The following is a 12,833-nucleotide window of genomic DNA, read 5'->3' as shown; positions in this document are numbered from 1 at the left end:
GAAAAGGCTGGTAACCAGCCTGGAAATGGCCAAAACCCCTCTAAAACCAGGCTGGTCAACCAGCTAAAACCAGCCAACCAGCCTAGGCTGGTTTAAGCTGGATTTTTCAGCAGGGTTATCACAATATATCCATCACCATTTTGCAATTTTTCTCAATAAAGACTTAAATTCCTAACTTAAATTCCTAACCATCGAAATACAGCCTAATTGCATCTAAATAATTGATTATTAATAATATAAATATATAATTTTAAATATATAAATACTATATTGAATATAACATTAATAAAACTTATCCATCAACGGTTGTTTAATATTTTGTGTGCATTTATTTAGTCTTAATTGTATCTGTTCTTATTTTATTTAAGATTATTTTATAACTATATCTTTATGGTTGTCAGGTGTGTTATTTATATTATACAGATTTCTGAAATATGATATTTATTTATTTTCTACGACAGCAAAATCAAATAGCCAATCCACACTGCTATTGCACAACCACGTGACTCAACGTACACAGAAAGCGCCATCGCCCCGCCCATTTTACCGCTGACTAAGCCTTTATATGGATCGACCGGACTGATGTGTTTCATATCTGGTGCAGATTGTTTATCTGATTATGAATCAGGTGAATGTGCATGCGGATTCATGTCAAAGTCTGCGGCAGTTTTGTTTATGGGGAAAGGAAAAGGAAAGTAAACAGATGTTTGTTGTTCTCATCGAGCTGAACACAGGTTGTCTTCGTTTCTGATACATGTACGCTGAGGTAAATCATATTGTTTATTCATCTTACCTAATGTATGCGAGTTAAATGCTAATTATTTTTGGATAACCTCATAAAAGCTGCCATATTAGGGGTAAATAATGTTGCATGCAAAGGCCTGAGTCATACTAAGAGTTCATATATGCTGTTAATGTGTTATTTTGTTTATGATTAATGATTATCGTGTAACCATTGAATGAATATTGATATCTTGGGGTTATGACTGACATTTGTTTCTGCACATGAACACTGAATGGCATTGAGCAAAATAAATGGACTAATTCAACTTTATTTATGTATTTATTTAGACTTCAGGATGTACCCAAGGTCTTGTGACACATTTGTAGCCTTGCCTCCGTCCACTGAGGGTCAGCGGATAATCTTTGGGAAGAACTCAGACAGACCCTGCGATGAGGTTCAGGAGGTGGTCTACTTCCCTGCAAAAGAACATATACCAGGAAAAGTTGAGGTATTGATTATCAAATATACGTGTCAAACATAATTAAACATCATTATTATCAGTTATTATTAGCGCTCAGTTTATTTTTTTTTGTGCAGACATTGCTTTTTCAGAAATCTGTAATGAATACAAATTTGAATTAACACTGTATTTTAAATATCGAAATGTTTGTTTTCTCTGCTTAGTTCAAGGTTCCTTGTTTTTCTAAGTTTCCATAGTTACTTATTGGTTTACTGATTATGTCTACCAGTTCCTTGTTTAGTTTCCTGTTTAAAGTGGTTACTGACTTTAAATAAGTGATGCACTGAATGTTCGAACTCTGAAAATTATTGACTGAAAATGGCATTTTTAGTTTTCAACTAAAAAAGATAACTTAAGTAATTGAGTTAAACTTAAAAAGTTATTTTACTTGATCTTACTTAGCAGAATAATAATAAATACTGATTACAAAACGTTTTCAGTTTTGGTTTTGGACCCAGATTGTTTATCTTTTAACACCACGCCCTTAGTTTTTAGTTACCTATTCTCCATTCATACTGTTACCTTATTTTCATAGTTACTTATTGGTTTACTGATTATGTCTACCTGCTCCTTGTTTAGTTTCCTATTTAAAGTAGTCCCAGACTTTAAATTAGGGATGCACTGAGTTTTCAGCCTGCAAAAATTATTGATGGATAGTGCTCCTTCTCATGCTTCAGTTTCCACATCAAAGTTCCTGACAGCAAAGAAGGTCAAGGTGCTCCAGGATTGGCCAGCCCAGTCACCAGATATGAACATTATTGAGCATGTCTGGAGTAAGATGAAGGAGGCATTGAAGATGAATCCAAAGAATCCTGATGAACTCTTGGAGTCCTGCAAGAACGCTTTCTTTGCCATTCCAGATGACTTTATTAATAAGCGATTTGAGTCATTGCAGAGATGTATGGATGCAGTCCTCCAAGCTCATGATGGAGTCAAACACAATATTCATTCTTTTCCCACTGCACCATGACTTTATATTATATACTGGACATTATTTTGGTTCAGTGACAAGACTTTTGTCTAAGCAAAGTCAGACCTTACTGTCCTGATAAAATCCTTTAAAATTAAGGCATGATCATATTTTATATAAGCCACTTCTGATACCAAATGATCAACTAGAAGTCAAGTGAGTAGTAGTATACTAGTAGTAAGTACTAGTAGTATACGTAGTGTATATATATATATATATATATATATATGTATATATGTGTGTGTGTACACACACACACACACACACACACACACACATATATATACATATATATATATATATATATATATATATATATATATATATATATATACACACACACATATATACATATGTAACATTATAAAACAATATATATATATATATTTAAATAATAAAGACTACAGTAATGATGTTGGAAAACCCAGCTGTGCTTTACACGGTGTGTTTTTGAAGTCTGTTAACAGTGTCTGGAATTGTGTTGTTGTTATTTCTGAATCTGCTCAGTGCACGTATATAGAAATCGAGCAGGTGGAAAAGACGTATGCAGTGGTGCTGAGTCGCCCCGCCTGGCTGTGGGGAGCAGAGATGGGAGCAAATGAGCATCAGGTGTGCATAGGGAACGAGGCGGTGTGGGGCAGAGAGAGTGCCGATGGTGACGAGGCTCTTCTGGGCATGGATCTTGTTCGGTGAGTCAGAAAATATCGCAATGTATATCCCAGAACAAAAAATATCGATATGTCAGATTTTTCCAATATCATGCAGTCCTAATTCATATTTAGTATTTTAGCTTTTCAATATTTTGCAGCTTAATTAAAAGATTTATATAATAATAATAATAATAATAATAATAATAATAATAAATAAAATAAAATAATAATAATAAATATAGCCTCAGGCAGCAATTAAGGGGCCAAGCATTTCAGAGTCAGAACGAGCAAAGCAGTCCAGAGGCAGAATAAGCAAAGCAGCCCAGATGCCAAAATCAGCTTGAATCAGTTTGAATCAGCTTGAGCGAAGGATTCAGAGGAAAAAAGAATTTTGATTGTATCACATTCGGTTCAGAAGTTATAACGATAAACACAAGTGCAACTTTGGACAAGTGGTGGCGCTAGAGAGTTTGAGTTAGAGACTTCAGGTTTGCTCTGGTTCATGTTGACACTGCCCTCTATCATTGTGCCAAATTATACAACTTTCCCGCATACGGTTATATGGGCTGCCATTCAAATCCAAACACCAAGTGCCTCCGCACCTGCAGTGCTTGACCCCAAATAACAATAATAATGTGTATTTATGAGGCTTTTTGGTAAGAATCAAGCATATACAAAGACTTTAATTAAGAGTCTGTACTTATTTTTGCCCAGCCCTACTCTGATGTGCATTTTCTGTTTCCATTTTGCCCTTATGTTTAATTCCTGGGTCCTAGTTTCCATAGTTACTCATTGGTTTACTGATTATGCTTACCTGTTCCTTGTTTATTTCCATTTTTAAGTTTAGTTATCAGTGTTATATCTTTTTTTACAGTTTAAAAAGCCTGTTTATTTAAGTTCAATTCAGGATTTATTTTGAGGATTTATGAATCTGTTCTGCATTGGCATATGGGATCCATTATATTTGTGTGCAGTACTTTGATAAGTTCTTAAAGGGATAGTTCAACCCCCAAAAAAGAGAAACCTGTCCTAATTTTGTTTTTACCGTTATGTTTTTTCCAAAATATCTTACTTTTTTGGGATCTATGTGTATGTGTGTGTGTGTGTGTGTGTGTGTGTGTGTGTGTGTGTGTGTGTGTGTGTGTGTGTGTGTGTGTGTGTGTTTGTGTGTGTTTTGTCATCTTTTAAGCTCCAATTGACTTTTTTAATTGACAATTTTAAGCTCCAATTGACTCCAATAGACAGATATTAAAATGGAAGTGTGTGATCGTCACTCTTAGATACTTTGCACTCTCAAACCAAGTAAACACTTTCAGTTATCAGTGAATGTGGTGTAGATCTTCATACTCTGCTTGTGCTTGTTCAGTCTGGGTCTGGAGCGGGCCGACACGGCGGAGAAAGCTGTGGACGTCATAACGGATCTGCTGGAGAAATACGGCCAGGGAGGAAACTGCATGGAAGACGAGTGTGGATTTACGTACCACAACAGCTTCCTCATATCAGACCGTAAAGAAGCCTGGGTGCTGGAGACTGCTGGGAAACACTGGGCTGCGGAGAGAGTGGAGGGTAAATACTGAGTGCATGGATGAATTATTGATTTAATATCAAGTTAATATTGAGATATCTTGTGGAGACCTGTGGGATGTCATGCTTGTTTTATTCTATATATGCTGATCACATTTCTTCCCAATTTAAAATAACACTATTGTCATTTATAGCATTTTTTTGCAACAAAAATGGTGTTTATATTCATTTTTAGACAATACTTTACACATGTTTTACTTCAGAAGTGTCTTTATTTCACAATAAATGAAAACATTTGCTATTCCAACCCATTTTAATTCTCTGGAAAAAAGCTCTAAATGGCTGTATATAATGTTTTTTAAAGAAACATTCTGCAATTTATAGAATAAATATTAAATATTAACATGTTACACAAACTCAGAAACCAATAATTCCAGTGAAAAGTGGTTTCCTAATTTTTTCCATACCTGCAGGGCTTAATTTGTGCCTGAACACGCCGGATCCGGATCCGGCACCTCTGAAATCTGATCCGGGACCTCATTTTACCGATTTCCCCCTCCTCCCGTCCGCTATTCGCTTTCACTTTCACCCGCAACTCCCCAACCCTCTTAAAGTTCGCTCTCCACTTTCGTACGCGACACCTCTCCATCCTCGAGAAACATGCCGGATCCATTACCCCGATCTGTTAGGGGACCTCGCAATTCACAAATTAAGCACTGCATACTTGTGTATAATTTATGTAAATGTGTGCAAAATATTTATTTTTGAGACAATACACTCTAATATTGTATTGTTCGTTGTATATAATGAATTATTGCTTGTCTTTGATGAATAATACAGAAGAAAAAGATATTTTTTTATCCCTATTTTTTTATAATATAATTTATTTTTAACATTATAAATATATAATATTAATGTATAACATATTATTAAAAAATTTTATATTATATTATTAATATAATACATTTTTATGATTATTATTGCATATAAAATCACATTTGCAATATTGTAAAAGTAAATAAATCTATAAATAAAAAAACACAATAAGAATATTTTCTAAATATATAATGTAATATGTATATTATTATTATTAATAATAATAATATTGCATATGAAAGGACATAAAGACAATCACAAAAATAAGCGATAAGAATATGATATAAAATCTGCCCTAATGTTTTTTATTGCATATAAATATTATTGTTATATCATTTTTATTATTTATTTTTATTTTATTATTTATTATTATTATTTTATTATTATAAAATGTATTATTAATTTTATAAATATAAAATGTAATATAATGTATAACATTAAATTATTTAATTAGTTATTATTATTAATTATAATATAATATTAATAGTAATTATTAATATTAACAATAATACTAATATGATTAATATTAATATTGCATATAAAATTGCATTAACAATATAGGTTAAAAAAATAATCAATATGTTTCTCTGTCTTAAAGCCGGTTACAGGAACATCTCCAATCAGTACTCCATTACTACTAAGATTGACAAGGAGCACCCGGGGATGAGGACGTACGCGAAAGAGCAGGGCTGGTGGGACGGAGAGAGCGACTTCAGCTTTACTGATGTTTACTCATACTCCAGCACCGCCCGCATCCAGGCGGCAGGCGGAAGATACTGTGAGGGACAGAAACTGCTGCAAAAGAGCAACGGTAATATTTGAGGAAATATTCTTTTCAGCTTAGTCTCTTTATTAATCAGGGGTTGCCACAGTGGAATGAACCGCCGACTTATCCAGTATATAACCTGTCAGGCTTTATTCTGCGATAACAACCTCCTGCATGTACTTGCTAACTTAAGCAATGGATCCCTTGTGGTGAAGTGTTTTAATTACCTCACATTATGTTGTGTGTGTGTGTGCGCGTGTGTGTGTGTGTGTGTGTGTGTTTGTGTGGTTTTTTTTCCAGGCCACATCACAGCACAGACGATGATGGATATTTTGCGGGATAAGGAGAGTGGGATCAACATGGAGGGGATGTTCATGAGCACAGGCAGTATGGTGTCTGTCGTCCCTAAAGACGCTCATTTACCCGGAGTCCACTTCTTCACCGCGACTCCAGACCCTGAACGGTACGCCAGGAGACATGATATTAAAGGGATAGTTCACCCACTAATTAACTTTTTTTTTTATTATTGATTTTATTGATTTCTTTTTTTTTCTGTTGAACACAAAAGAAGATATTTCGAAAAATGTTGGAAACCTGAGATGCTGAGATTAAGAGTCTCCACAGTGGAATGAATCACCAATTAGACCCTCAGCATCACATTTAGGCAGATTTGCCAGGTTTTCACAACAGAAGTAACCCAGTGGCCACTCAAAACTAGCCCAATGACCATTTAAACTAGCCCAATTCCAAACTCTTTTTTTTTTCTGTTGAACACAAAAGAAGATATTTAGAAAAATGTTGGAAACCTGTAACCACTGACTTCCATAGCAGGTGTTTCTCCTACTATAGAAGTCAATGTGTTAGAGATAAATATTGTTGCACGTTCTTAATAGAAAAGTAGCCATCGCTCTGCAATACTGAACTGAAAATCATTGCTCAATAAGCTGTTGCGTGTATCATCAGCAACACATTTAGGCAGGGTTGCCAGGTTTTCACAACAAAAGTAGCCCAGTAGCCATTCCAACTAGCCCAATCCCAGAGTGTCCGCAATATTCATTCATTGTCCTTCAGCTTAGTCCCTGATTTATCAGGAGTCTCCACAGTGGAATGAACCACCAATTAGACCATCAGCATCACATTTAGGCAGATTTGCCAGGTTTTCACAACAGAAGTAACCCAGTGGCCACTCAAAACTAGCCCAATGACCGTTTAAACTAGCCCAATCCCCAATTTTTTTTTTCCTGTTGAACACAAAAGAAGATATTTCGAAAAATGTTGGAAACCTGTAACCATTGACTTCCATAGCATGTGTTTCTCCTACTATAGAAGTCAGTGGTTACAGCTTTCTTCAAAATATCTTCTTTAGTGTTTAACAGAAGAAAGAAATGTACGTTTAATGGGTCAAAATGGTGTAATAGTGTAATTATATAACAGTGAGAATTGAACCTTAAAATAAAGTGTGACCAAATAATGTTTTAATCTGTGCTGACTGTTGACTGTAACGCTGCGTGTGTTTCGTTTATTCTCTCTGATCCTCAGGTCTGTGTTTAAGCCGTTTGTGTTCGTGTCGGACGTGCCGCCGCTGAAACACACCAGTTCTCCATGTTTCGGGGAGGAGGATCCAGTGAAGAAGAAACCTCGTTTCCAGAGCAAACCCAACCGCAAACACCCTCTGTTCCTGAAGCAAGAGGAGGCGGCGGCCATCATCGACAGCTCCGGGGTCAGCTGAAAACACCTCTACATCACACACTGTGTCTGAGATTTCTGATGATTAATTGGGCAACTTTTTGAGCAATGTTGCTGGGTAACTGGGTCATAAATGGGCAACCCGGTCAGACACAGGGCAACTAATTAGGGCAATGTGTTAGAGATGCAATATTGTTGCACGATCGATAGAAAAGTAGCCATCAAACTTAAACTGAAAATCATTGCTCAATAAGTGACGCATGTATCATCAGCAATGCATTTAGGCAGGGTTGCCAGGTTTTCACAACAAAAGTAGCCCAGTAGCCATTCCAACTAGCCCAATCCCAAACTGTCCTCAATATTCATTCATTGTCCTTCAGCTTAGTCTCTGATTTATTAGGAGTCTCCACAGTGGAATGAACCACCAATAAGACCATCAGCATCACATTTAGGCAGATTTGCCAGGATTTCACAGCAGAAGTAACCCAGTGGCCACTCAAAACTAGCCCAATGACCATTTAAATTAGCCCAATCCCAAACTGTACGCTATATTCATTCATTTCATCAACTTTATTTTGGCTTAGTCTCTGATGTATTTGGGGTCACCACAACGGAATGAATCAGCAATTACTACCAATTACACCATCAGCATCACATGTAGGCAAGGTTGCCAGGTTTTCACAAGAGAAGTAGCCCAGTGGCCACTAAAAACTAGCCCAGTGACCATTCCAACTAGCCCAATCTCAAACTGTTTGCCATATTCATGCATTGATTTTCCTTCGGCTTAGTCCCTTATTAATTAAAGGTCACCACAGCAGAATGAACCACCAATTACACCATAGGCATCATATTTAGGCAGGGTTGCCAGATTTTCATAACAGAAGTAGCCCAGTGGCCGCTCAAAAGTAGCCCAATGACCATTCCAACTAGCCCAGTCCTAAACTGTATGCAATATTCATTCGATCATTTTGTTTTGGCTTAGTCCCTGATTTCTTAGGTGTCGCCACAGCAGAATGAACCACCAATTACACCATCAGCATCACATTTAGGTAGGGTTGCCAGGTTTTCACAGCAAAAGTAGCCCAGTGGCCACTCAAAAGGGGTCCAATGGCCATTCCAACTAGCCCAATTCCAAACTGTATCCAATATTCACTCATTAATTTTCCTTCGTCTTAGTCCCAGATTTATTATAGGTTGCCACTGCGGAATGTACCACCAATTACTTCAAATTACACCATCAGCATCACATTTAGGCAGGGTTGCCAGGTGTTCAATATAAACTGAAATGCCTGACTTTAGACAACAATAATTCATTAGTATGGTGCAGGACCACCTTTTGCAGCCAATACAGCATCAATTGGTCTTGGGAATGACAGATACAAGTCCTGCACAGTCAGGAAAACCTTTCCTGACTCGCTCCTCCAAAACACCCCAATGTCGCTTAATAATATTTAGATCTGGGGACTGTGCAGGCCACGGGAGATGTTCAACTTTACTTTCATGTTCATCAAACCACACCATCACCAGTCTTGCTGTATGCATTGGTGCATTATCATACTGATACATGACCCAATGCTCCTCCAGAATAGTTTGGTATTCCACAAGTATCGGACCTAGGGAAATGCCATGACATTGCAGCCCAACACTGATCCACCCCCATGCTTCACTCTGGATATGCAATAGTTTTTGTGGCACGCTTCTTTGAGGCTTCTCCACACCGTAACTCTCCTGGATGTGGAAAAGACCGTGAAGGTGGACTCATCAGAGAGCAATACATGTTTCACATTGACCACAGTCTAAGATTTTTCACTGCTGGCACCATTGAAACTGACTTTCACATGTGACGCAGGAGCTTTACTATGCAGATGTGATATAACGAACGGATGTGTGTGTGTGTTCAGGAGAGAGGGCTGGGGATAGTGGAGAAGATGAGAGATCTGGAGAAGCAGAAGCTAGTAGAGATGGAGAAATATCTGACTGAGGGCATCGAGGACTCTTCACTGCTGGTTCATCTCTTCACAGACACCGTAGAGGAAGAGTTCAGCGTTTACAGCAGCGACTGACTCCAGATTCACAGATATGGCCACCTCACAGACCATAAAAACACTCGTGTACTGTTTGGGGTTATGGCATTAAAAGCCGACTCACAAGTGTTACGAACAGAATCTTTTATGGTGTACTATTTTTCCTCACTGATCAAACAGTGTTGGGTAAGTTACTTTTAAAAAGTACTTCATTGTTAAGGTAAAACTTTAGTTTAAGTTTCAATTCTCACTGTTAACCACTGGTTTATTACCTGTTGGCTGTTTATTTCAACTCAATCTCACGGCAATTCGTAAGCTACTAATTAGCACTCATAATAATAAGCTAGTAGGTATTGGGTAGGATTAGGGGTGTAGAATAAGATCCTACTTTATAAGTGCAAATAAACCAGCCTGATCTCACGAGAAAACGTAAGTATTTTACGTTTTGTCAGTTTAGTGGCTAATTCGTAGCAATTCGTACGATCTAATTCGTACAATTTAGTGCGTTTTGCTCATCCGCCAATGGCGGTTGGGTTTAGGAGTGGGGTTAGGTGCCACGCCTCCTTTTTAAAATCGTACAATTTCGTACGACTGAACTCGTACGAATTAGCCACTAAACTGACAAAACGTAAAATACTTACGTTTTCTCGTGAGATCAGGCTGGTTTATTTGCACTTATAAAGTAGGATCTTATTCTACATCCCTAATCCTACTAGCTTACTATTATGAGTGCTAATTAGTAGCTTATTGAGCTAAAGTTATTGAGCTAAAACCATTAGTTAATGGTTTGTTACCTTTATAAAATTACTTTTAATTGTACCTTAAAGTGGCTTTAATGAATAATTACTTTATTAACATTTGATTTAAATTCATATTGTAGTTACTCTATAATGGCACAGTTGAAAACAAATAACTTTATAATAAATGAAGAAAGGGTGGGACATACAGTAGCTCCTCCCTCTTTTAAAAAAAATCAGCCAATAGCGTAGCATTTCGGTGAGTGGTTGAGCTCAAGCATCACAATCTCCCGGCAATTCGTAACTTTTTGGTTTTGTGGCTAATTCGTATGAATTCGTACGATCTAAAGCTGCGGTCACACTGGGCTTTTCCTTCCATAGACTTCCATTCATACGCACGCGAATGCGTCAGACCGGAAACGCAAGGTCATGCGTTAAGTTTCGCAGTTCGCTGCGGTGCAAGTTCAAGCTTGGTGAACTCTGACCTGCGAAATCCCATCACTTGACTGCGTGAGACCAATCGAGGATTAAAACAGGACCTCTCTGGACAGAAATTTAAAATATGGAGCAATTGCTGGCTTTTTCAAATGTCTAATCATCTTGTTTAATCCCGCCCCTTTTCACAACGCCGTACGACAGAATTTCGCACACACAAAGCCCAGTGTGACCGCAGCTTCATTCGTACAATTTAGTACGATTAGCTCATCCTCCAATGACTGTTGGGTTTAGGGGTGGGGTTAGGTGCCACGCCTCCTTTTAAAAAATTGTACGACTAAACTCGTACGAATTAGCCACGAAACTGACAAAACGTAAAATACTTACATATTCCCGTGAGATCAGGCTGGCTCAAGCCCATCAAATGCAAAGCAAATGAAGGGGGCGGGTCAGATACTAGAAAGCATTTGATTGGTCAAGATTTAAAAAGAAGCTAAAGTATGAGGTGACATCAAATTAGGCGGAAAACACAAATTTTGTCACTGTTTTGGTGCACAATAGATTATGGATATCCTCAAATATTTGAAAAATCATTGAACATTTTGACAGGAAGGCTAATCATTTGCTGTATCCATAAATATTAATGAATAATATCAATTTAATTCTTTAAATTGGAGTCAAACATAGCATTTGAAATAGATTTTTTTAAAAGTAATACTTAAGCATTTAAGTAATAAACCTAGCATTTTGAAGTTAAATCTGCAAAAAAAGATATGTTAAATATAATATGTATCAGAACATGAAATATTTAAAAGCTATTATATTTCATACATACCCTATGTAGTCCTGAACTCATTTCTAACTCAATTCATTGCTCTTTGCATGTGAATAGATTAAACTTTATTTTGTAGAATTAAAAAAAAAAATTGCTTGTATAAAAGAATTACTCAAGCTACTCTGAATCGATTTTTTCAGACCTTTTGACTTTATAAATGATCCGAAAATCAACAGTAATCCCTTCCCTCCCTTAAAAATGTGTTCACTCTTTAGCATGCTAACTAATGCTACCAAATGGGAGCTTACTGTACAGTGTTATAGGACTTGAAAATCAAGATTCTCCTGCTGGAGTTTTCTGTGTAAATGTGAGTTTGTCGCCCTCGTGTGTCTTTAAGAGGAATCACAACCACTGAATATTCACACTATATGTGGGAGATTAAAGTCTAATTATATCCAGTTTCTTGATTATTGGGTAGATTTATTTTATCTTTGTCATGATGACAGTAAATAATATAAGACTAGATATTCTTCAAGACACTTCTACACAGCTTAAAGTGACATTTAAAGGCTTAACCAGGTTAATTAGGTTAACTAGGCAGGTTAGGGTAATTGGGCAAGTAACTGTATAATGATGGTTTGTTTTGTAGACTATCGAAAAAAATATAGCGTAAAGGGGCTAATAATTTTGACCTTAAAATGACTTTTAAAAAATTTTAAACTGATTTTATTCTAGCCGAAATAAAACAAATAAGACTTTCTCCAGAAGAAAAAATATTATCAGACATACTGTGAACATTTCCTTGCTCTGTTAAACATCATTTGGGAAATATTTTTAAAAAAATGTTTAAAGGGGGGCGAATAATTCTGACTTCAACTATATATATATATATATATATATATATATATATATATATATATATATATATATATATATATATATATACATACACACACACACACACACATATACAACAGATTTGTCTGGTTCTCGAATCTGATTGGCTGATAGTCGTGCGATATTCTGCAATATCAGCACTCGTACAGCCTCTTCACCCTTCTGTATTACTCCGCCCACATAGAGTGACAGCAGATCAGTAAACTCACTACCGTTTGACAAATATTGCAGCGGTTGGACAACATAATG

The 12,833-nt window shown here is 36.6% G+C and overlaps 1 protein-coding gene across 1 annotated transcript; it reads left to right on the top strand.

Annotated features, from left to right (window-relative positions):
- Positions 1-606: 606 nt before the first annotated feature.
- On the top strand, positions 607-10,128 carry scrn3 (secernin 3). The gene is made up of 8 exons (XM_056465565.1): positions 607-766; positions 1,072-1,232; positions 2,722-2,903; positions 4,231-4,430; positions 5,863-6,075; positions 6,331-6,493; positions 7,570-7,750; positions 9,618-10,128. Exons 2-8 carry the CDS (start codon positions 1,080-1,082, stop codon positions 9,777-9,779), a joined length of 1,254 nt encoding a protein of 417 aa, XP_056321540.1. The 5' UTR covers positions 607-766; positions 1,072-1,079; the 3' UTR covers positions 9,780-10,128.
- The last annotated feature ends 2,705 nt before the right edge of the window (positions 10,129-12,833 follow it).

Source organism: Danio aesculapii, chromosome 9 (assembly GCF_903798145.1).
Source record: "Danio aesculapii chromosome 9, fDanAes4.1, whole genome shotgun sequence".
NCBI lineage: Eukaryota > Metazoa > Chordata > Actinopteri > Cypriniformes > Danionidae > Danio > Danio aesculapii.
This window is presented reverse-complemented; position numbering and strand designations above follow the sequence as displayed.

What these genes read in the sequence shown, in the direction of transcription:
- scrn3 (XM_056465565.1), top strand. Translation starts at nt 1,080, where the DNA reads ATGTACCCAAGGTCTTGTGACACATTTGTAGCCTTGCCTCCGTCCACT. An exon ending in GGCTGCGGAGAGAGTGGAGG is followed by an intron (nt 4,431 to 5,862) that starts GTAAATACTGAG and finishes TCTGTCTTAAAG; the next exon opens with CCGGTTACAGGAACATCTCC. An exon ending in ACTGCTGCAAAAGAGCAACG is followed by an intron (nt 6,076 to 6,330) that starts GTAATATTTGAG and finishes TTTTTTTTCCAG; the next exon opens with GCCACATCACAGCACAGACG.